Source organism: Monosiga brevicollis, genomic scaffold (assembly GCF_000002865.3).
Source record: "Monosiga brevicollis MX1 MONBRscaffold_4 genomic scaffold, whole genome shotgun sequence".
NCBI classification, from domain to species: Eukaryota; class Choanoflagellata; order Craspedida; family Salpingoecidae; genus Monosiga; species Monosiga brevicollis.
Window position 1 is genome coordinate 603,953 of NW_001865041.1, and position 23,634 is coordinate 627,586.

The 23,634-nt window shown below is 55.0% G+C and overlaps 7 protein-coding genes across 7 annotated transcripts; 5 read left to right on the forward strand and 2 right to left on the reverse strand.

Annotated features, from left to right (window-relative positions):
• Positions 1-1,798: 1,798 nt before the first annotated feature.
• MONBRDRAFT_3327 (uncharacterized protein) lies at positions 1,799-2,265 on the forward strand (the record flags this gene model as incomplete). Its single annotated transcript, XM_001743589.1, has 2 exons — positions 1,799-1,868; positions 2,009-2,265. Coding segments are annotated over 2 exons (327 nt in total), but the record flags the coding sequence as incomplete, so codon positions are not given.
• A 566-nt stretch (positions 2,266-2,831) lies between these two features.
• Positions 2,832-4,705, forward strand: MONBRDRAFT_19954 (uncharacterized protein). The gene is made up of 6 exons (XM_001743590.1): positions 2,832-2,864; positions 3,071-3,255; positions 3,376-3,448; positions 3,561-3,624; positions 3,772-3,854; positions 4,000-4,705. Exons 1-6 carry the CDS (start codon positions 2,855-2,857, stop codon positions 4,074-4,076), a joined length of 492 nt encoding a protein of 163 aa, XP_001743642.1. The 5' UTR covers positions 2,832-2,854; the 3' UTR covers positions 4,077-4,705.
• Positions 4,706-4,848: 143 nt separating this feature from the next.
• MONBRDRAFT_31463 (uncharacterized protein) lies at positions 4,849-8,688 on the reverse strand (the record flags this gene model as incomplete). Its single annotated transcript, XM_001743835.1, has 10 exons — positions 4,849-5,039; positions 5,175-5,279; positions 5,389-5,479; positions 5,605-5,749; positions 5,843-5,914; positions 6,042-6,271; positions 6,495-6,648; positions 6,779-6,830; positions 6,924-7,512; positions 7,645-8,688. 10 exons carry the CDS (start codon positions 8,686-8,688, stop codon positions 4,849-4,851), a joined length of 2,673 nt encoding a protein of 890 aa, XP_001743887.1.
• A 377-nt stretch (positions 8,689-9,065) lies between these two features.
• Positions 9,066-11,910, forward strand: MONBRDRAFT_17952 (uncharacterized protein). Its single transcript, XM_001743591.1, has 11 exons — positions 9,066-9,268; positions 9,393-9,526; positions 9,658-9,766; positions 9,952-10,005; positions 10,098-10,216; positions 10,360-10,453; positions 10,582-10,680; positions 10,750-10,920; positions 11,015-11,242; positions 11,378-11,488; positions 11,658-11,910. The coding sequence occupies exons 1-11, from the start codon at positions 9,257-9,259 to the stop codon at positions 11,760-11,762; spliced, it is 1,236 nt and encodes a 411-aa protein (XP_001743643.1). The 5' UTR covers positions 9,066-9,256; the 3' UTR covers positions 11,763-11,910.
• Positions 11,911-12,536: 626 nt separating this feature from the next.
• Positions 12,537-13,905, reverse strand: MONBRDRAFT_36143 (uncharacterized protein; the record flags this gene model as incomplete). Its single annotated transcript, XM_001743836.1, has 2 exons — positions 12,537-13,228; positions 13,812-13,905. 2 exons carry the CDS (start codon positions 13,903-13,905, stop codon positions 12,537-12,539), a joined length of 786 nt encoding a protein of 261 aa, XP_001743888.1.
• Positions 13,906-14,654: 749 nt separating this feature from the next.
• MONBRDRAFT_23416 (uncharacterized protein) lies at positions 14,655-16,333 on the forward strand (the record flags this gene model as incomplete). Its single annotated transcript, XM_001743592.1, has 7 exons — positions 14,655-14,781; positions 14,920-15,002; positions 15,083-15,154; positions 15,225-15,327; positions 15,431-15,672; positions 15,799-15,897; positions 16,040-16,333. 7 exons carry the CDS (start codon positions 14,655-14,657, stop codon positions 16,331-16,333), a joined length of 1,020 nt encoding a protein of 339 aa, XP_001743644.1.
• Positions 16,334-16,900: 567 nt separating this feature from the next.
• On the forward strand, positions 16,901-23,428 carry MONBRDRAFT_23417 (uncharacterized protein; the record flags this gene model as incomplete). The annotated part of the gene is made up of 22 exons (XM_001743593.1): positions 16,901-17,508; positions 17,617-17,695; positions 17,804-17,832; positions 18,069-18,348; positions 18,436-18,546; positions 18,661-18,708; positions 18,920-19,018; positions 19,146-19,241; positions 19,330-19,582; positions 19,652-19,730; positions 19,860-19,968; positions 20,104-20,440; positions 20,527-20,623; positions 20,798-20,921; positions 21,014-21,100; positions 21,275-21,379; positions 21,806-21,899; positions 21,978-22,080; positions 22,171-22,305; positions 22,636-22,687; positions 22,771-22,878; positions 23,015-23,428. The coding sequence occupies 22 exons, from the start codon at positions 16,901-16,903 to the stop codon at positions 23,426-23,428; spliced, it is 3,447 nt and encodes a 1,148-aa protein (XP_001743645.1).
• Between the last annotated feature and the right edge of the window lie 206 nt (positions 23,429-23,634).

A 23,634-nucleotide genomic window follows, 5' to 3' on the forward strand; every position in this document is an offset into this window, starting at 1 on the left:
GGGGGACTACCAACGGCTGGGATCGTTGATGGCCCGGACTGGTCGTGTCCAAGCCAAAACCAGGGTCAGGATGCCCGAGGCCAAAACCAAGAGGGCCAAGATGGACACCAGGCTCCAGCGCACAATGCCGTACACGTCCTCGATCTGACAGTGCAGCGCAAAGGTAGTGGTGTGAGCAGAGATTTACGCGCGTATGAGGGAGCACTCTGATCCACGAGAGGGGCAAAGAGTCAGCACAAGCCATGTCATGGGCTGAGGCCAGACCGTGGTATCAATGGGTTGCGGCTTGTTGCCGGCTGCACTGCGTGGGATTGCCAGGAGTATTCCAGTAATCAAGGCGGCCAATAAGGCAGCCGCCCCCGTGATGAGCCTAGATGGCAGGCGTGACAAGATACGACAGAACCAGCGCAAGATGATAATGACGCGCTAAAGAAGGCGGGGGGGAGGTACGTGTCAAGCACGTGGTGGCAGCCATGATTAGACGGGCGCCACCGGGTTTGGCTGGGTACCTGGGACGATTGCAGCCACGGCTGATGACGGCAACGATGAGGACGATGGACCAGAGCAAGACCAGCAGAAAAGTGCCCTCGCCAATCTCACCCACTCGAGCCATTGTCCACCTGCAGCTGTCTAGCGCCGGCACGCGGCGATCCCGTATCGACCCAATCAATCTCAAGCAGGGACGGCAAAGGGAACGAGGCAGTGGGGCAACCGCACATCCGAAAAAAAAAAAAAAAAAATCGCAAAATTCAAGTGACGCTTTTTTGCTGACAAAAGTGAACGTTTGAATGCGCGAACACAGTGAGTAGTTCTGGATTTTTAGTCTGACATTTGGTGTCAAGTACGTGCGTTGTTGTGTATTGTCAGACGAACCATTGCTTCTGCAAGGTGCTGTCCTGTGTTCGGTGTCCTGGCCTTTGTCGTGTCGTGTGGTGGGTTGGCTGTAGCATGGACCCGTGTTGGGGACAGGGTTGCGCCGTTGGGGCCAGGGTCGAGCCGCTGGGGGCCATGAGCATGACGCCATCGTGGGTGGATGGCAAGGCAGATGTCGATGCCAACGTACAGCCATGACTTGCCGCTTCTGCGATTTGACTGCTCCTCCCATCCGCCCACCTTCGCCCATGCGCTTGATTCACGACTGTCCACTCATCTCCGTCCTTTTGTGTCTTTGTGTGTGTGTGTGTGTTGGTTCGGTCAGGGATCTTACTTCCTCTTGCCATTTTTTTTTCTCTCTTGCCCGCCGAGCTGAGCAGAGCCTTTTGCGGTCTTGGTGCTTCAGGTGCAATCTTGCCCTTTGCCGGGTTGTTGTGACAGCAGCGCCAATTATCCATTGGACATTGTTGTTATTTTCCCCCATTTTTTGGATCATCATCTGCTCCAAATTATCTCAGGTGAGCAGGCAAGCATGGGTCGGTCGTCACCGCACCGTTGAACAGCCTAGCCCGACTGCTCGGGATTCCTTCCTGGTGTTTTCTCTGCCGCACTCTGTGCTCTTTCTGGTCTCTTGCTTCTGTTGCCCTCGCTGGCTCCTCTTTTAATTTTTGTCCACGCGTACAAGAACAACAAGCGCCTGACCTGTGCTCGCCCACCCTGCCACCTGTCAACTCACCTTCGTGTCTACTTGCTGTTGGCCTTGCTCCCATTTCTAGGCACATATCAAGTGCCTCCGCTCGCCATGTCCGTGTTTCAACCTCGTGCCAAGAAGACCCCGACAATCAAGCCCCAGGCAGATGGCACCTTCGACCTGGGCGCAGTGACGGACTTTAAGTTTCGCAAAGGTCGGCGTTTCGAGCTCGGTGACCGTGAGGTGGCCGTCTTTAACGACATGGACAAGTGGTATGCAGTCGATGCTCATTGCTATCACGCCGGTACGCACATGCCATTCGCCTGCCAGTCTTTCTTTTATGCTGCCTGTCCGTTCGCTGGGCCCCATTGTCCAAGGGATCTTGTACAGCATGTCGTGCAGAGCCACGCTAATCCTGACGCTCCAAATGATTCTGGGGTGCAGGTGGTCCTCTGGACGCGGGAGACATTGAGGATTTTGATGGGCGCACTTGCATTCAATGCCCCATGCATCATTTCTTGATTGATCTGGCTACCGGGGAAGGCTTGCACCAAGCCGTGGTGTCATCCCGTCGCAGTTCCTGTGGCAACTTTGAGACCAAGGGCATCAAGCAGCGGTGCCACAAGGTTGAGGCTCGGGATGGACACGTTTTTGTGACCCTCTCCACGGAAGGGGAGGTGGACAGCGACTTTTACTCGTCTGAAACCTACCTGCGCATGATGGGCAAGCTCAAAATCTCCAAGTGATCATGTTCTTCCCCTGTCCCCATCCTTGTGGAATCCGCCTGCTTGGGTATGGGAGGAGCGTGCTTCTTCTTGTCGATAGTCTAGTCCATGTCGCCGCCTCTTGCTTATCCTATGTCTTCATCCATTCCGCTTGGAGGGTACATTCCCTTTTGCTGATCGGGACCAGTCCAGTTGGTTGATGGGACTCGGCTGCCTGTCGGCCGCTGCCTTGTCTCTATCTGGTTGACGTAAGCATTCGACCAACCAACTATTTTAACAGGCAATCGCATTTTTTAAAGGCCCAATTCTCGCCATATCCATCCGCCCACGTCTTGTTCGCACTTTGGTCTCCATCACACACACACACACACACACACACACACACACACACACACACACACACACACACACACACACACACACACACACACACACACACACACACCTCGAAGCCAATTGTCAGATTTATTTTGGCTTGCAAGCCGAATCCAACAACAAGAGAGCGCGTGCTCATGCGGTCATTGACCAGTTTGCTTGAGGAGGTGGTGTCAGCCAACCTGCAGCCATGCGTCTTGGTACGTGGACCGCTTACCACATGGTCGACGATTCAATTCGGCCTCATACCGTGCCGCTGCCTTTGGCCCCGATACGATCCTGGTCCATGGCGTTGGATACACCCCGCCTATCTTGATACGACGTGATTTGCTCTGACTCACGCGCTCTCTTGTTTTTTTTAAAAAAAATTGCTCTCCACGTTGCCATCTATCTGCCGCGTGTCCAGAAAAATGCTATTTCTGCTCGTCGACCGTGTACCCGGGTCACGGCATCCAGTTTGTGCGCAACGACTCTAAGATCTTCCGCTTTTGTCGCTCCAAATGCCACAAGAACTTCAAGAAGAAACGCAACCCTCGCAAGGTTCGCTGGACCAAGGCTTTCCGTAAGGCTGCCGGCAAGGAGCTCACGCTGGTACGTACCTTGGGTCCCACGACGCTGGTGCATATCAATATTAATATTGTTGATCTTCTTGACTTTCTTGTCGCCTCTTCAATTGACTGCCACACTCATCCTGAACCGTCATCTCGATAGGACTCGGTCTACGAGTTTGAGAAGAAGCGCAACGTCCCTGTCAAGTATGACCGTGAGCTCTGGCAAAACACAGGTACGTCTTGCTTCCATCGTCGCCATGGCTCGTGCTCAATCCCTGCCAAACGCTCATCAGCGACTCACTGCCTGAATCTGCTCCATTGCCAATCATTCTTCCCCCGGTGTAGTCAAGGCAATGAAGCGCATTGGCGAGATTCGCCAACGTCGCGAGGGCCAGTTCATCAAGAACCGGTGTGTCTTGCGATCCATCGCTCGTCGCCGCGCTTTGTCTTTCTCTCTTTTGCTTTTGCTTTCCTTTCCCATTTGCCATCCAGTCTGCGTGCATGCTCATCCCATTCTTGCTTGCCTCTCGCACCACCCATGCTTCTGGTCTTTTAGCTTGCGGGCCGGTCGCAACCTGTCACTTGTCAAGGAGCGCGACCACATCGAGAAGAACTTCGACCTCATCAAATCGCCTGCCGGTACGTCTACACTCACAGCGTGCTCCGCCCATAATCACCGAGTCAGACTTCCATGGCCTGTCAGACTTCCATGGCCTGTCAGACTGCTTTTCAACATTGCTCACACTTCCTCCTCATTCACTCGACCGGGCCTGGCTTTCTGCAGTTTCCAAGCGTCTTCTACGCGAGAAGGCCGCTGCTGCCGCCAAGCGCAAGGCCCAACAAGCAGCCAACGAAGCATGAGCGTCAAATTGACCAGCGCATTGGCCATGCCCCCGCCTTTTTTTGCCGCAGTCGATGCCTACGACCTCAACACGGCCACTGCTGTTGATGTCGGCTTTTTGCCGGGCCTCGTCTTCGTGGGACTGCGTCCCGGGGCTGTTTCTTTGTTTTTGTACAACCTTGTTCTCGTTTTCAAATACGTTAGTGCGCTGTGTCTCTAGCATTTCCCCTTGCTTCATTTTTTTTTTGTCACGAAAAATTTCCGTCTGATCCCCACCCGAGCGAGACAGCTCAGAGCCTCGAATTCATCAGTTGAGCTCGTGTCTGGCGCTCATCTCGCTTGATATGGCAAGTGTTCGGGTCTGGTGTGTGTGCTTGATTATGTTTCAAGCCTTGTTGTCACCACTCCCTTGGCCCCTCTCGGTGGACCTCTCAATCTCTTTGTTTTGTCGTTGTTTTTGGCTTTTTCTATCTGGTTTTCGTCATGCGCGCTCCGACTCAGAGCCCCCATGTCAGTACCCTTCAGTTTCTGCTTGGACCAAGCCAGTCCTCTTCGGCTTGTTGAATGCCTAGCTCTGGTTTGAACCCTTTTTCGTCGCTTTGACTGAACGCTGAACCTGTCTTCTGGCGAATTGATTTTCTCCCCATTTATTATTATCGGTTTCAATGGCCTGGTCAACATGCACGTGTCTGCCGACATGCCACCGGCAGCAACGACAAGGCACAAGACGCGTGAAAAGCTTGAAGAAATTGCTAAAGGCAAAGCTCTCGAATGAAATTTAATCTTCTCCAACTACGACGAGGATGGCGAGGAGGGAGGAGCCAGTTGCTCAGCCTTGGCACCCGTCACCTTAACGTGGCACACGCCAGCAGCAGCCCCTACTTCCTGCAAGACATGCAGCCATATTTGCTGCTTGTCAGACAAGCGGTCATTGGGACTCTTAACTTCAACGAATCTTGCCTGACCAGACGTCAAGTGCCCATCTGCAAGCCCAAGCGCCCAGTGTGTTAAAGTTTAGCCTGCACATCCGTTGCTCTGGTACACAGCTCCATGCTAAGAGTCAGCTGTGCCGCAAGAACAAAGAGTGCCTGCGATATGTTATTGTTTGACCAACGCACCCGCATCGTACTCGGCGCGCCAGAGCAATAAATCTGGGAGGCCACCCGTGCGATGACGATAGTCTTGAGCCAGCAAGTCCAACATTCGGCACACCACCTCATTGCCTATGAGAGAAAGCACACGGCCACAATCGTTGTGCTTTGTAAGTGAGCAATTAGTGGGATTCAATCCCGAATCGCCAGCGTAAGGAGCTCAGACTTGTTGCTCACCCACCAATGCAGCGTGCCGATTCCACGAGCTCGCTCAAGGACATTAGATCCCAATGGACACCTACGGCCGTGGTGCCGTGATGTTCGTTCCATGCCTGCCGCAACGTGCTGTGTTGAGCAGACAGAAACTGGCCAAACTTGAACATGTTTATCCCCAACACACACACACACACACACACACATGTGTGTGTGTGTGTGTTAGGCGCCCTGCCATGCATACCTTGGTCAGTTCATGTCCTAGATCGGCATAGGAAAGCTGGGAGAGCCGAAGGCGCAGCGCTGTGGCTCGCCGCGCATAAAATCCATCGCTGTGGAGATCCAGAGGTGCAATCTGGTATGGCGTCACAAAGACGTCGGGCTGTGCGCTGCGTACGCTTGACATCAGAAAGTGGAATTACACGAACACAGGCCCAACGAAAACAACTTGAGAAAGGCCATACCATCACGCCGGCTCTGACCTGAACAGCAAATCCCAGAGCAATAGAGTAAAGAGCATGGCGAGGTAGCGGCCCTCGCAATGAGATCCCTTCCTGTGGGTGTGAGCAGCGGGAGCGCCAGGCAGAAAAGTGCGTGTGTGTGAAAACCTTGTCGGTTCGCTTGACATGGTTCGTCTATAAGCGGTCACCTGTTGCACAGCGCCAAAAAGGTGTCACGCACCATCCCCTCTCGGCAGCATGCAAGAGCACGAGATCCTCGACGCTGCAAGCTTGATGGTTGTAGAGAAAGTTCATCCGTCGGCCAACCTCACGATCGCTCATGGCCTGGCCATGAATAACCAGCGTCTCGCCCAAGTTCAAGGCTATGTCAGGAAGCTTGCTCAAATGTTTGTGAAGAGATTCGTGCTCTTTGTGCTTGCAAAGCCGCGTTGCTCGGCGCAGCAGAGACAGCTATTTGAACACCCCAACAGGAGAGAGGTCTCAAAGGGACGAGAAGAAACCAGACCCAAAGGGATGCCACAGCGAGCGTCATGGTGCCCTCCAGCAAGCAGGTCAATATCCCACCTTGTGCCCGGTGCGGACAAAAGGGTCCTGGTATCCTGCAAAACAGATTTGCAAAGCACGTTCGGGCTGCTGAGAATGAACATGATGATGCAGGGCTAGCTGATCGTACCACCGTCCGCGACGGTCCAATAGCCATCGCCGCTGGGCTAGCAGCTTTTCCAGCAGCGACACTGGCCGAATTTCCATGCAAAGCAGGCAAACATCCCGACATGAACAGATGTGAGAATATGCCAGAAGCGGGCTGAGCGATGCAGTGCATGCACCTGAGGGGGCGGCAGGGCCAGCCACGTGCGCGGAAAGCAGTGCAAAAAGCAAGTCTAACCTGCTTCATCATAGCGATGTTCTTTCTCGAGCGCTTCGACGCAGAGTGACACAAGACGCGCGTAGACGCACCCAGGCTCAAACCGCGTGTGAACGGTAGCAGCGGCCTCGTCCGACAAAAGCCCTGGCCCCGGACTCGTCAACGACAATGAGTCTGTGGCTGGGGTCAAACTGGAGGAAGATGCGGGCCGGGGTGGGCCCGAATCCGTGCTCGTACTAGTGGCGAGACAGCGCTCAAGCGCGGCCACCGTTGGGGCCAAGTGTTGTAAAACAGCAGCACTGTCAAACCGCTCCCAGGTGCGCTCTAGTTGACGCTCAAGAGCCAGGGCCTGGCCATAGTCTTCGAGCTGGCTGCGCGAGGCGAACGCAGGTTTTGTAGTGGTAATGATGTATGCTGGATAGCGGCACACACCCCGATCGGCCTGCATTTGCACATAGGGCCCGGCATCGCTCCAATGCGTCTTGTGGTGAAAGAGGATGGTGCAAAGCTCTAGCAGTTGACGGACACGAGGCTCCAGGGCGTAGCAGGAGCCCAGCAAGCGCTTTGCACGGCGTAAAACAAGCGCGGGGCCGGCGGGACCTGCCAGAGTCGACTGAGCCGCGGCTGCTCGCAGCAAATTGGTCATTACGTCGCGGCGTCCAGTGCCCAGATCAACTTTGTCGAGGTGTAAGCGTCGGCGCAGTTCTATGAGTTGCTGGGCATTCAGCAACTCCAGCGCTGCCTGCGGGTCATCGAGATGTTGTGCATCGATCATGGCCCCGGCTTGGACCAGCCTGGCAAGAATGGGTTGCACGTCCTCGGCAATCTATTTGATTTGCCCAACGCAAGTGTGGGTGAGCGCGCCATGCAGGTCCGGCGGCCACCTGGCCCGCGAGCCTCGATCGAGGAGTGGACGGGGATATGTTTATGACAGCAGAAGCAAGAACCAAAGTGTTACCTCGGGATAGCGGAGCGTGGTTGCAGCAAACCATCGCGGACTGCGATTATAGAGGCGAACAAGCAGGCAGAGTTCAGGACGTGGAAGTGCACAGATGGCCTCGAGTTGAGCTCGCTCCGCAGGCGTGAAGAGCGTGCAAAAGTAAGAGTGCTGGAGAACGGCCGAGACTTCGCGACAAAAATAATAAACATAGTATGGGCCTTGGGGACACACGCGCGCAAAATGGGTGGGTTCGCCGCAAAGGAAGCAAGCGCTCGCACGTTCGGCGAGCTCGCTGGGACTGGCAGGCGGCTGCCGTATCTCCTGAGAAGCGCTAGAGTCAGGCGTAGTCGCTGGCTCGCGGTCCTCTGTAGCAAAGTCAAGGCGTTGCGGTGTCAGACACGCGGCGAGTGGCGGGCGCTGTCGGGTGAGGCGGGCACAGGTGTCGGGGGAATACAGGATGGTTTGCGGTGCCCAATTGATGGGAGTGGCCGAGGGCGGGGGCGTGGCGGGTCGAGGCGGTGTCGCGTGTTTGGATAGACAGGCATCAAGGTGACGATGTAGCGCAGTCAAGTGCATGTGGACGCCGCAGGATGGACACGCTGGTAAGCGCCCGGGTCGCTCCTTGGAGCGCAGCATCTCAGCCACCGAGGCCCGTCGCCGGCGCAGCGGGGTCGTGGTTATTGTCGCTGCTGTCCCCGAGGACGGGGTGGGAATGTGCGTGAGCGATGTCGCTGCTTGGACTGGTGTGGGTCGTGGCAAGGATCCATGAGCCGATTGCGAGCTGGGTGCACTGCGGGATCGCTGAGGCGGGGGCTCAGAAACGCCTGGACCTCGCCGAGCCGCCTGCATCGCCGCGGGGCGCTTGGCGCGAGCACGAGCCATCGCCGTGCTCCCACCCAAGCCACCCGCCGACCCGGCATCATCACCACCATCTTCATCCTCATCGACAATCAGAATGGGCTCTTGATCTCGCACCGTCAGCGGTGGTCCCCCCACACCACCATGCGGCTCCGCCCGACGCTGACCACGAGAGAGCTTGAGCCCGTGCGGGCGCTGTGCCATCATCGCACATGTCACGCTCCCTCTCAAAGAAGAAGAGAAAAAAAAAAAAAAACGGACGCAAACCGCTTTTGACGAGCAACCCGAAAAAGATGACATTTTCCGCTCCAATAATGTCAGCATGTGTTTGTCAGACAAATGAGTTGCCGAGTTGTTGCTACCAACTGTTCCGGTACACGGTCAACAGCGCTTTTGTCGTTGGTTGCTAACCTGCTTTGCTGGCTGTTTATGATGCGTTTATTGATGTTATCGACGTTTCTAAATGGTCCATCGTTATAGAGCCGTTGCAAACGCCATGATCTTTTGTCGCTGTTTTTGATGTTTTCGTCCCTCCCGCTTTTCCCTTGTTGGTGTGTTGCTGCGCCAAATTTTTCTTGTGTGCAAAAAGTTTCGAGTTGTGGTCGTCGTCTCGATTTCGGGAGGCGAGAGCGCGTGTTGCTGCTGGCGACGGGCCTGAACGACGACCGTCTAGCCCTTGACGTGGCAAACAACGTGGCCAACTTTTCAAGGATTGAGGGGAAGCTTTGATTCCTGGCGCGGACGCGAGCCTTAAGGCTGCAACCAGACCGTCATGGGTGATACCGTCAGTCTCTCCGCCCTTTTACCGCTCACCTGAGCTTGGCACCTCCTCACCTCTCATGGTCAAACCAAGCGTCGGATTGGTCGCTCATGTCATCTACCCCTTGGACCCTGATCGATGCTTGCAGCCACGTAATCAAGAAGATGAGGCGCCCAACCCCTACGGCACCTTCATTTTGGCTGAGAACCTCACAGACAAGCTCAAGCTGCTTGATTATGACGAGCACTTCCTCAAAGCCCGCAAAGTTCCCCCCTTCCCTCGGTATGGTCCCGATGCGCCGATAGCATGGCCATAGCCTGCTTTCCCAATCCGGAACGTACTCCATCACATTGTTTCATGACTCCATTTGTACATCCGCTCTGGCTTGGCTTGGCTTGGCCCCTGGCACCCAGGCACTATTTTGCTGTGAGTGTCAATTCGAACGAGCAACTCTGGACTTTTGCTGCGCTCGTGTCCTGGCTGTTGGAGCTCTGCGGCCAAAACTATCCACAGCCAGACGTGGTGCGTATCGCCCACCATCACTGGCGCACCACAACCACCCAAAGTTGTTGATCAGCTTGAATGCTCGACCTCGTCGTTTTGGCGTGTCGGAGCAGCCTGTCCAACTCTTTGCGTGCGTGTCAGATGAGCTGTGTGCCCGGTTGCTCATAAACCCTCTGCCCTGTGCCTGCTGGTTGCACGCCCAGTATGATGACCCCAACGCGATCATCAGTGGCATCATGATTGAGTTGCGCAAGCAGGTTTGTTCTGTGGGCTTCGTCTAATCGTTTTTTGAGGTAGCATCATCTCATCAAAAGGTGGGTGTTGACTGGACCCGGGTTACCGCCAACAGGGCATGCCAACAGATTTTCAGCAGAGTCGGCTCAAGCCCGGGTATGGCCCAGAAATCTGCCAGATCCTTAATAACCTTGCCCAGCAAGCACTCAAGGCCAAGCGTTGGCGCTGGGAAAAGTTCGTTCGATTTGCCATAACTTTGCTATTGACTGGTTCCAGCCTCTCTGCTGCAACTCAACTCAACCCGCTCTTCTCTTCTTTCGTTTCCCCTCTTCTCCCCTTGCCGAATGGGTTTGATTGTGCGGTATGAACCCGATCAGGCCCGTCCATCGAGATGATGCCCTGCAGGACGCTGTGGAGGAAGTAACGGATATGGAAATGACGGCCGCGGCCGTGCAAGACGACGAAGAGATTGTACGTGCCACTGCCTTGGTCTTGCTCAGATGAACAAGGACCTTGCACGCGATGCTTACCTGCTAGGCGCCAACTGTTGATATCGCCGTCTTTCGTCGTGTTGGGTGACTTCGTGGGGCGATTAGGAGGAAGAGGACTTTGACATGGAGGAAGATTTCATTGATGTAAATGACGGACCCATGGTGCGTTGGCGCTCCTCGTGCACCTTGCTTCACAAAAGTCTTCGTGTGTAGATGCCGATTTAGCGTGTGATTGATGGATTGCCTCACAAATGCTGATGACAGGCGGAGACCAAGGCGGCGGTGTTGGAATCCTCAACCACCTCTGCCGAGTGGAAGTTGGAGGTGGAGCGCGTCTTGCCACAGCTCAAGGTGCAGTTGCGCGCCGAAGCCAAGGATTGGCGCAATCATCTCCAGGAAATGGCCGATAATCGTACAGAGATTGAACAGGCTCTGACGGATACCAAGGTTTGAGGCCATGCACCACCACTGCTTGCTCGCGCGCAGCCCGGTGCCCTCGAGGCCCTCACCCATGCCATGGGTGTTTTCTGGCGACGGGCAGGCGCATTTGACCAAGCTGCAAGGGGACGTGTCCAAGGTGCTGGAGAAGATTGCGAGTCGTGAACGCTATGTCAACACGCAGCTTGACAGTCTCATCCACGAGTACCGCACAGCTCAGGATACGTTCTCCGCAACGTCCTCCAAGTACAAGGAGGCATCGGTGACGGTAACCGACCTATCACGACAGCTGGCCTCGGTGACTGAGGAACTGGACGCGGTTAAAACACAGGTACGATCTTGACTCGCTGGCACACGAGCTGATATAAACCCGAAACCGAGCGAAAAAATGTGGCAGGCAAAAAAACTGTCAGGGCGACTTTCCAGCATGACTAAGATGAGGTGGATGCTTGACATGAATGTGCAGATGGATGAGCGAGGTAACAGCATGACGGACACCAGTCCACTCCGCAACATCAAAACTGCGTTGAACAAGCTACGGAAGGAGATTAGCGAAATGGACCTGCGCATCGGCGTGGTCAGTTTTACACCTGTCATGGGCGCTGGGCATGTTGTTTACGTGGCGTCGTGATGCTGAGCGGCCCGGGTGCTCACAATGAGAACTTTGGCATTTGTCCGTACTTGCTTTCTTCCCCTTTCTCTTCTGGCGGCGGTTGGATTTGGGTCGGGCTGCTACCAATGTCTAGGTGCAACACATCTTAATGTCAGCACAAACGCGCGACAAGGGCGAGCTGGTCAATACGATGAACGCGACGATCAAGGAAGATCACTTTGGCGACAAGTGGGATTGATTCCAGCGAGCCTTTGCAAGATCCCATGACCATGATCATGCTCGTGTTCATACTACCATTCTGGCAGTTGCGTCTGCCCGTTGTGCGATATTGGCAGCGGTGGCTCAACGTGTCCCGGGCCATGGCTTAGAGAATTTACATGTTAATGATTTACGCACGTTACTGCTGTGAACCGCTCTCTTTCACAACAGCGGATCGTAGTTTGTACAGCACTGCACGGAGGGGGGCACGGCGTTTGAAGATGACACAGGAATACGAAGCAAGATTTAGAATTGTGCGGTCGGGCCGGGATGTGTGCAGAAGACATAAGACACATGTAGACCCAGCGCCCGTCAGGCAATGGGATTGGTGACAGGGCGTGACTATGACTATCATATACTAACGAAAACTCGGATCGATACCAAAGGGAAGCAAAAACAGAAAAACTGCCACACAGTGGCGAAAGTCTCCTGATCCCATGCCGGGAAAATGGCGTTCATGTAAAAAAAAGAGGGGGGGGGGGGAAGCAACAGGTCCAGACAAGAAGAAAACTAAGTCTTTTTTAAAAAAAAAGGTGGGAGACACAAGATGCCTCGACCAGATCATCAGTTGAGATCAGCCAGGCTTTTAGTCAAGCGGGACCAGCAGGGGGTCACGTGACCCCTGTCTGTGTACGCACACGTAGTAGCGACAGGCTTGCGTGCCAGTCCCATGACTGGGGCGCACAGCGCCAGGAAAAATGATGTGGTTGGGTGAGAGAGAAAGAGGGAGAGGGGTCGTAAGTGCGCAGAGCAATCAAAGGTCCAAGGCCGGGAGGGCAGGCGCGTAATGTCGGGCCATGGTCAGGGCATAAATGGCAAGGAGGAGGAGGGCGGCCACAAGCACGAGAAGCAGAGCACTTTGGGCTAGCTCAAGGGTATGTTCCCGAACCCAGATACAGCGCGATTTGCTGTGTGCTTGACCTCCATCCCGAGGCTCGACGATGTAAGAGCCCAGCAGGCAGGCGGGGGCGGACCGGATGCTCTCGGAATCGGCGGGGGGCTTCTGCTGGTCGAGGCTGACTTGCAGTGATTGCATGGTGTCTGGATTGCGTACAACGACGCGCGGGATAGCGGGAAGGGGGGCATCGTCGGGATCGACGGGCTTGGACGCGAGCATCTCCAGCGAGGCGGCAGCGCGCATGCGTTTGCCAGTGCTGCCTCCGCGATGGATTCCAAAAAGGGGCGCTTTGGCACTGGTGCTGGTGCTGGCGGTGCCGGTGTCGGTCAGGCTAGTTTCAAGGCGACCATTGAGCGAACCTGAGCGGAACCGAAGCGTTGGTAGAGAGGGGCTGTGGCGCTTCAGGAGCTTGAAGTGACGGTGTCTTCGACCCGTGTCCGGGCTGTGGCTCGGGGATGGACTGGTGTTCATGGTTTGATGGCTCGGGTCGAGCATCGAGCGGGGTGATGGAATCAATGCGTCGGCCAATGTGGAGAGCGCGTGAAGCCCTGGGCAGGCGACCAGGATGGAAGCCACAAACAACGAGCAGTAAAATGACAAAAATTTAATGAACAAACGCTCTCGTTTGGGCCGTCGAGTGTTTGAAGCCGATCAATGCCGTCGAGTGCTTCAAAAAGTAAGTGTGCAAGAGGAAAAGACCGAGCCAGTCCAGACAGGAGAGAGAGGGGGGGATGAGGTGAGAAAGAACAGGGCAACACCACATCCAAAGAAGGGAGGCGCCGAATAACACTGAGAGGTGAGAGGTTGGCAAGCAGAACGCAACGGAACATGACCAAAGGGAGCGACGCACAAAGGACTCTTGGATAGCACGAAAGAAAGAGAAAGGATGGGCTCCGTGGGCTTTTTCTCTACACACACACACACACACACATGTACACATACACATACATGTCCACACACACACACACACACACACACACACACACATAAACATACATATGCTCGAGGGTTGCAGCAAGCTCGGGTCATGTGCCGAATGACCTTGTTGACCTGTGATCATGATTAAGATGGCTCTGGACGAGAGAGTGATGGGTCGGCCGAGGGCACCGTGCGGCAGCCGTGCTTACGCACGTTCAGGGACGAGCAGGGCATGTCTCCCGCATCGGCCACTTGACTTGTTGACATTGAGGAATGTGGCCTGGCTCTTCTTAACGTTGCGCCACATCATCCGACTATGGATGTAGCGAGCGTGACGTTTTGACGCACTTTCAGGTCCATTTTAGGTAGGGTGTTTGGCTTTGGCTTGGTGGGCCCCTTGTGCTCGTTTGACCGACGACCGTCTGACCCGTCCTCTTTCTTCTCTTTGCTCCTGCCTGCCTTTCATGAGGAACTTACGGCCTCAATTGAGCAGCCGTGGCAGCGCGCCCAGAGTGGGGGGGTACAGCCTGTCCATGTGCTGGTGCGTGCAGTCATGTGCCAGCAGAGAAGCCGCCGATACATGCGTATATTGGCAGAATGCCACCCCAACCCCCAACATCGGATGATGATGATGAAGATGCTGACAATGGACCACACCATAAGGGGGCGGGGTGTCTGCAGCTGACAGCTGGTGGAAGATTGCGTCATCGAGTCCACAAAACCCGTGCCGCTTGTGATCTCACTGCTTTCGAGACTTTGTCAGACGGCTCGAACCTGGCCGGCGTCTAGAGCTCTAAGCGCTGACCCCCATGCTCAGGTTTCGCGGGCAAATTCAAATCAACCTTGTTTGAGATCGGACACACACACTTTCTCACGCTCACACACACGAAAATTATTAAAGAGTTGTTGGTGCATTCTCACAAGCTCTTCTTGGTGTGTGCGGGAACCTTGACCCTCGGATATTGACGCCGCCGCGTGTACTCGATTCCGGCTTTGACCGCACAGAATACGAAAGAGCCGTCCTCTTCTCCTCTTTTATTCTGTCGAGCAGCGGTCATGGCTGAGACGACCGCCCCAGTCCAGTATCCCTGGCAAACCGCTCGCTCAGACATTGAGCAGTGCGAAGCCATTGAAACCCGTCGTGCCGAGCTGCAGGTTTTGCTGGCGGCAGAGGATAATGGCGGTTCGTACAGCCTGCCCCCCCATCCTCGCGACCACCCTCACTTGCCATACTCCATCCACCAAGTTGACAAACCCCTGAAATGCGCCCCCTCACCGAATCATGACCCCGACTCGGATCACGGCCTCCCCTGACCCTTAGATGCCACCTTGACCGCTCACATCCAAGAATGGAATACTCTGACCCAAGCACGCTCTGTCCTCAATGCCAAGCTCCTCGAGCAGGTTCGCCTTGCAGACCCCGCCCAGCAGCGATGAGGCACCCCAAGAGATTGACCCAACTAACGCCCGCCATGCTCGTGCAGGAAAACCTTCGCCTCAAGCACGAAGCGGTTCTTGATCTTTTTCACATCTGCAACGATATTCTCAAAAGCCACGTATGACTTGACTGCTGCCCGCGCATGTGTCCCCACCCTGCCCCACTCACCGAGAACCTTCTTGGTCTAGGTTGAGTTTGACCAGACCGAAGCCGCCTTACTTCATTGCATTCGCGAGTCGCATCAAATGGCCAGCGCCTATTGCGTCAAGCATCAGCTGGACCAGTCACGCGGTTTGTCCCACTGCTCTGAATGGAAGAACCCCAGTCGCCTGCCCACCCGACGGAAACTCGACACGCTTTTAATTCCACGCCCACTCTGGCACGCTCCTCATAGAGCCATCTAGCACCAACCCGTCGTCAGAGAACTCCGCAGTCGCACCACCCGCAACCATACCCGCCCCGCCCCCTCCGCCGGCCATGTCAGCGCCCCCGCCACCGCCACCACCAGGCCCACCGCCGTCCTTTGCCGCCCCCGAGCCCACAGAGAAACGCCCCAAGCGCGAAACTGCACCTTCGCTTCCCACCACCAGTCAACTCCCCAAGCCATCGGCCGAGGGCTTCAAATCTCCGCTGGCTGTACGTTGAGCAAGCTGCCGCGCACTTCCTCGCTGCCAGGCCAAAGGGCGTGCTCTGCTTTCAAAGCTACCCGCTTATCATGTTCGTGCACCTGCCTCATTCATGCGGTGGCTGGTGCCCCCTCAGCTGCGCACACCTCTGAAGCCAGTCAACAATGCCTATCTGGCAGACGTGGCCAAGAGTGGCAAGAGCATCCTCCGCCGTACTGATTTTCCCCGCTCTCCTGTAAGACATTGAGCAACAAATCATGCGTCATCCCTCCACATTCAAGTTGCAGGCGTCGCTTTGCCGCAAACACTCAGAACCTGACCCAAGATGCGCCAAGCCGCTCACCCACAACGTTCTGTTTGCTTGCTGTGGACCACAGGGAGGCACCCCCTGCCGACAGCGTCGCCGCCTTTCCACGGCAGATGGGGCGGACCTGGTCCTGCTGGCCTTGCGCCGCAAGTTTGCCAATGTCAACGGCGATTCCCCTGGTGGTTCACCGCTGGCCAGCCCTCTGGCCAGTCCCTTTGCCACAACACCAAGCGCTCAGCCCAAGCGTGAGTATACCCCCCACATCAACTGCTCGCACCTTGCCCATCGAGTGCTTTTGCTGCTGTGGTCACCTCACCCAGGGTCCCCCGCCTGCGATGCAGTGGCATTGGCCAGTCCCTTGTAATCCACTCCAGGACACAGATAGTTTGTATCAAGTTGTGCTTGTTTTGTCAAATTGTGCAAATGTGTGTCGCGAATGTTGAAGAATAAAACTTTGGCAACCCTCTTTGAGCATCGACGCTGATGCCACCAACCTACGCCACCTTCCCCGAGAAATGTACACCATCACACGTGTTTGAAACAAGTCCGAAGGATCCATTCACCTGCATATTTGCACATGCCACAAGAACCAAGAAGCAAACAAGGACCCGAACGGCTTCAACGCACGGTCCTCTCACCCCATGCTCTACTGATCGCCATCCTCAACTCACCTTCATGAGCTACTCACGACCCGGGCACGGTGAAACCCACAGCGAGGTGAAATTTAAATTGTACAGTAACGTTACAAAACGATAAAAAAGATAAATCACATCACATTAAAATTCGGAAAAGTCCGCAAACTCGTGTGTGTGCAGTTTTGGATCATCGCGCAGTGAGCTGGTGTCGCCTGGCTGACGCGCCCTGCTGATCCTGTTGGGTCCCCGCCACTGGTGCTGGTGACAGCACATGAGTGTGTTGGGCACCACAAAATATGGCTGGCCAGCCACCAGCAAAGCCGCTGTTTGCAGCTTATGCGGGCCACGACAGCCCACTCGCGCTCGAACCAGCCACGAAACCTGGCAGCAACGATGAGCGCGATGCTGCCTCTGCTGCTGAGCCTTGGCTCCGCGCCACTTCGTTCCAACTCGCCGCGACCAATTTCCAAGAGCCCATTGCAGACCCAGCCACAGCTATGGCTGAGCAGCGTTCACACAAGAAGCGCAAACACAAACACAAACACAAGCATCATAAACACAAGCGCCACACACATGACTCCCCACCAGACTTGAGCAACCGCTATGGCGAGTCGGCTCGCGTGGAGAAAGATTTGAGCGTGTCAGACCGCACCCTAGACATCTCTCGACAAGCCGCTCGCAACTTATCCGAACGAGCTTCTTTGCCCCACGCCACGGTGCAATGGAAGCTGGACCGCCACCGTGACGATGCCCAATGGCAATTCAAGGGCATCTACAAACGTGACATCCCTCGCTTTTCCGAAAGCCGTCGCCATGCCCTTGGGCTCGAGCTACAATATCCATTTGTGCCCGAGAAGAAGACCGCTGCCACCATGGGTCAGCCCCCGGCCAAGCATAGCAAGCGGTATACGCTTCATCTCTCCTCGCAGCCAGTTGTGATTGCAGCCGGGTCGAACATGTCACGCTGCTTTCAGTGCTGAAAGCTCACGCCTCCTGCTTTGTCATCCCCCAGGATGCTGGTTGGTCTAGGGCGCTACTGGGACCCAGTCTTCAACGCCCGCCTTCGTCGCCGAGCTGCCAACGTCATCAAGGTTCGCTGTTAGCGCCGCCCACTGGCGTGTCCGAAATGTATCCTCCTGACCCCCGCTTGTGGACGCCCACCTTTCAATGACCACAAACGCACATCGCTCAAATCGTAGATTGCCCCGGCCTCCAGCCCTGATGCTGAGTATGTGGCGCCTTGTCGTTGCTAGTGTTTTATTTCGAACGGGTGGTTCTCAGAGCAAACCGGTGCGTGATGCCATAGGGTTGGTCGCATATTTCTACCCTTGGAGGCACAGGCAAATGGATCGACCCAAGCAATGGTGCCGGTAGAACATGCCGGCACATCTGCTGCTGCTGAAGCTGCTGAGCGTCGACAAACACGTTGGTGCTTCTTGCTTGGATGAATTGTCGGATTCACAGGCTACATGGCTACCCACACTCATTGCCAAGCAATCTCGCCTCGTTTGTTCCGGCAGCGGCAATTGCCTCGATCTTTGACACGCCCAACCTGACAGCCCCTCCTGTCACTCGCGGACACCTGGAAGAAGTACCACGCACGGCTGCCACCCGGGAACAAACCGCACAAGAACAGGCCGTGACCGTGGAGATTGAGATGCGCGAGCGCACAGCCAATTACAACCGACGCCTTCGCGAAACGCCACATGACCTCAATCTGTGGCGCGAATTCATTCGTTTTCAGGTGCGCAAGGCTCGCTGCTCTTGCCCCTCCTTGCTCTGTCTGGCTCAGTTGGTAGCACTCACCTTTCCTTCTTGTTGGCTTTCACAGAGCGAGCTGTTTCATCGCACAGGTGGTGGCTCCAAGCGCCGCGAGGCCATGCTCATGGATCGGCAGATGAACCTATATGAGGAGGCAGTTCGGGAAAATCCTCATGCAGAGGTACCGCCGCCTGGCCGCACCAGTCACTGTTGCTCGCCCACCCTCCCATGCAACCATTTACCCACTGGTCCCATGCCCCCCTATACCCTTCCATTTTGTCGTGTTTCTGCATAGGACCTTGTGGCCGAATGGATGGAGCTCTGCGGCCGCCGCTTAAGCCCGGTTGGTTTACGACCTTCTCGGCTCGAACCGCCTTTTTGTTTTGTTTTGTTTTTTTGTTTTGTTTTGTTTTTTTGTTTACGGTTCTTTCTCGCTTTCCCTCCCCACCGGACGTGATTGCTCATGACAAATCGCGTCATATGAGAAGGAGGCATTGGAGGCTACGTGGAGTCGAGTCATGACCACCCATGCCGGCAGTCGCATCCTGTGGCAGCGCTATTTACATCATGCCACCAGTCATCTGGGCCGCTTCAAGCTCTCATCTGCCACCAATACCTTTCAAGATGCCATCGAAACGTTGACGCTCCAAATGGTTGGTTATTTGGTGCCGCAAATATACATGCCCTTGAGTCCCGACAAGCGCTGGTGCCATATCTTAGACTCTTTCGACTTTGGTCCTCTAACCCTTGCCATTTCTTGATGCATTGATGATTCGATAGCACCAGGGGTTCTCATCGGCAGACCGCTTAGACCCCGAGCAGGGCCAGCTTGCTTTGATGCAAGTGTTTCTCGATGCCTGTGACGTCCAGGTCAAGGTATGCGTGCTTTAAGCGTCGTGGTTGCAGTGTCCATATTGGCCTTTCACGGAGCAGTAACGAGGCATGTGCACTTTTCTTGAATCAGGCGGGCTATCAAGAGCGAGCTGTTGCTGCTTTCCAAGCTCTACTTGACCTCAACGTGTTCATGCCTGAAGCCCTCCTCAAGGCCAAGCGATTGCGGGGCGAGCCATTGGCCTTCTTTGAGGGCTATTGGGAAAGTCCTTTGCCTCGCCTGGGCGACGAGGACTTTGTGGGGTTTGCACGCTGGACAGAGCTCAAGCAGTTTGGACAAGCTGAGCCCAAGTACCAAGCTGAACATCCGCCAGATGCACCAGACGGTTCGTGCCAGCTGCCAGCCTTGCATCCACCCTTGGAAGAGAGCCACTCATACTTCTCAACCAATGTAGGCTTGTCGGGCATCACGACATGGCAGAACTGGCTTGAAGTGGAGCAGTTTCGGGATCTTACACATTGGAAGCCCTGGAGGTTGGTACAACCCGCCTTTGCACATCTACATAGCTAGCCCGAGGCCCGCAATCGTATCCCCGAGACAGGTGCCAGCCGTGAATTTGAAGCCGCGGGCTTATGGCACTGGCGTGCTTTCTAAAATTGCAGGCCACTTCCAGGTCAAGAAACGGAGGAAGACTGCGAGGATCCCGACCGCATCGTGGTCTATGACGACATTTCCAGCTTGTTGTTTCGCCTTTCAGATCCCACATTGCAGGTGATACCCTGGTGGCTCTTACCATCCTTCTTCTGATTCGGTCCTTCTTTTTCTTCCCTTCTGCTTTTTTTCTTTTGCCTCACAGAACAGGGAGGCACCTGAGCCCTCATCTGTCTGACGAATATGGTGCTGCAGGTGGACATGATACTGCATTTTGTGTATCAACTAGGGCTATCGACGCGTGCTCGCACGACCAGCTCTGACTTTGCTGTGGCTGATATGGCACGGCGCCTCCAGCGCGCAGATGGCCTGTTTGATACCCTCGTCTATCACGTTCGGGCTCGCTTTGATCAACAACGCGAGGCTGCCAATACGTGGGCGGCGAAGCTTCCGATTGGTGCCGTGGCCAGTGACACTCTCATCGATGCCGCCGTTCTTCGGTCCGATCGTCCCAATGCGGGTCAAGTCAGTGGTCTGGTCATCGGTGACAACACAGATGCCTGGGGTAGCTTGCACAGCCGTGATGCGCCAGGTGTGCCATGTATTGTTATGCCTTGGCCCTGAACCATAGGCTCAACGTTGTGACGCTCATGCATGTCACTGGCTGTGCTGAAATAGCCTCGGACACGTGGCGAGCCCCATTGCTGAGCCTCGGCCGCCATGGCTGGCTTCCCAAGCGGATGCAAATTGCACCAGCTCAACTCAAAGCCATACGGTATGCATAAACGTATCCTGGTGGGGGATGCGCAAACGTGTTGGTCAAGGGATTGGCAAACTAACCTGAAAACCCGGCACCTGACATTCAAACTATGCACTCTTGACTCATCTGCCTGCTTGCTCACCCTGGCCTTCCTCTTTCGAACAACTAATTGTGTTGTCGGACTTTCAGGCTCATTCTGGAACAATGTCTGGCCCGTGACCCCACAAATTTTGATCTCCAAGATGCCCTGATCGACTGTGGTGCTTGCGATGGACCAAAGGCCGCCCGCAAACTTGCCAAGGGAATTATGAAGGTTTGCATTCGACTGACCGTTGTTTGACCAGATGCCAGCAGCGCCGACGAGAGTCACCCAACGGTTTTTGCTCGTTTGCTCTTGTCAATTAGCTCGAAGCCAATCGCATGTCCTATCGCCTGTTTGCAAAATATGCCGAGTTGGAATTTGAAACCGGGCGTCAAGTCGAAGGAGAAAAGGTGAGCTTGGTCAAGCGCAACACCTCGCGGCTCCCCGTATCCCGTTGACTCTCTTGTACCAGCCAAAGTTGAAGAACACCAAGCAAGAAGCCACGAAAAGAATCCAATGAACGCTTCAAGTGGGACGTCGGTGGTATTTTGGCAGTTGATCATCATTTGAATCGCTTGCTTTAGGTGCTGTTGACGGCCATGCGCACAGCCTTCAACGTTGGAGACTCGGCGCAGTTTGCTGAACTGGCCTTGCAATTGGCCATTCATCATTACGAACATCGTGCTGAGGTTGGATTTTACTTCGTTGCTCGTGATGTTTTTTTTTTTTTTTTTTTGCCGTTTCCTACGCACCTGAATGCTTTTCGGAATGGCGTTCATGTCTCGAAAGCCTCCTTGGGTTGAGCGACGATTGATAAGTTACATCACTCTGCCAACCCTTAGAGTCTGGCGCTATCCGTCCTGGCAGCTTTTGTCGGAAACGATCCAGAACTTGTCGGCCAAGCGATTTCGCCGACGCGCCTTGCAAAGCTGCAGGGACCGGCTCAAGATGCGCGGGAAGATACCTTGCGACAACGTATGAAACACTGCGTGTCACGTCCAGAACAAGCCTGCTCGTCAATCCTTCTACAGCTTGCGCGTGCTGACGCAAACGCTAACACCTGAACCTGTTGACACCCCATCATGGATATCACAGGTGTTCGTGATCCAGCACAGGCACGCGCGACAACCACCCGCCTTTTGCTGCTGGGATTTTTCACTTGGTTGAGCGAGGGACGCCCCAGTGTTTTTCCTGAGCTTGCTCAACAAGGTTCGGACACCTTTCATTGTTTCGGGCCGCGGATGGGCTTTCGCCATCCGTCCTTATGGGAGAATGTTTGTGGTCTAGCTGGACGCGCGTTTCCAGAGCCCCCGCGAGTGGGGCATCAAGAGTCACCCCGTGACTATGCCATTGCATTCCAACTTGAGCGCTTCTTCACGCTTCGCCTACGGTTTGTGCCAGCCATACCTCGCTTGTGTCTGATGTTGTTGTCCTCTGTTTGCGCTACATTGATTGGGGTTCTCATTGCCAAATCCTGCAGTCTGGCGCACGTGGCCAATGAAATCCGACCCCTGGCTGTGCCGCTGAGGATTGTGCGCCAGTGCTTGAGCGAAGCCCTAGCCGCTTTCCCACTCAACCCTGAGTTTTTAGGCTACTTGATGCTAACTGAACAGCAGTAAGTGGCGGACCTCCTGCAAGACAGCATCGTCAACTGCGCTCACACCGTGCCGCTTTGGTACTGCCTGCCCACATAATTTCTTTTCTCTCTCTATTTTTTTTTTCCGTTACTTTTGTAAGAACGCACACAGTGGGCCGCCTACGGGATCAGCTGACTACATATCAACATCATGATGTGCTGCAACATGAACCCGTTTTCTGGCTCTTTTCTGTGGCAGCAGAGGTGTTGCTACCCCCATCTCGGTAAGGGGCTGCTTTGGAGATGTACGAGCATCATTTTTTGCCTACGTACCCTCACTCTGTGCCTGCAAACTGATGCATCTGCTAGCGCTTCCGGTTCTCGTTTGCTGAGGCTGTTGGAACGAGCCGTGAACACCCGAGTGCGTGCAAGCTCTCTTCGACTGGCTCGCACGTTTTCTGGGGTGATCAGGCTCACTCTTGTCTGCAAATACCGTGACTTCAGGCCCGGCACTGCGTGCTAATTTGGCGCATGTATATGGACACTACGCGATCACAGCGAGGATTGGAGGGCTTGCAGCTTTCTTTGGATACCTTTTATCAGGCTGTCCAAGTTCGTGCTCACGCCTGCAACCTGCGCCGTTTGCTCCCAGTTTTGACTTTGATTGATTTTAGGGCAAACAGGTCATGCCCCCTTTCTGCATGGGATTTGATTCAGCCTGACGTATGTGTGATGCCTTCGCCCCCAGGCTTGCCCGGGAGCTAAGCTGTTGTACTTGGACGCGGCGCGCCACAACCCCCGGCAGCTCGAGGACCTACTGGACATTCTGCAGGAAAAAGAGCTCCACTTGCGCACGCCCCTGGAGGAACTGGAGTTACTTAGAGAGCTGCATGCACCTACTAGCGAGCCGGGCAGCTCGACAAATGCACCTGATGCCAGACCTTGGGAGGGATTGCATGAGCTGGCAGCTTACCAAGGACCTTTGGATAGAGCCATGGCAGCTGCTGTGGGTGATGAAATGCCACGATTAGATGCTAATACCCCGGACGAAGGCGAGATGCTAGTAGATCTCAACACAACAATGGCATCCCGCCTGCCTGATGATGAGGACGAAGACTTGCTGGCTGTTTTACCCGATTACGTCTCGTCTGATGACGAATAAGGAATGGCTGTAATTTTGGAACTGCAAAGTCGCTAGACACATGCGTCTACCGCTTGTGTCTCGCCTGTGCAGTTATTTGTAGTTTTCTCTCGAGCATCCATGCCGCTGCGCGGCATGGCAGAGCATATCAATGACTGGCAGCGACATCTGCTGTGTCTTGGCCGTTATTCAAATCAGACTCTGAGTTCCAGTGGACACATTCCGAC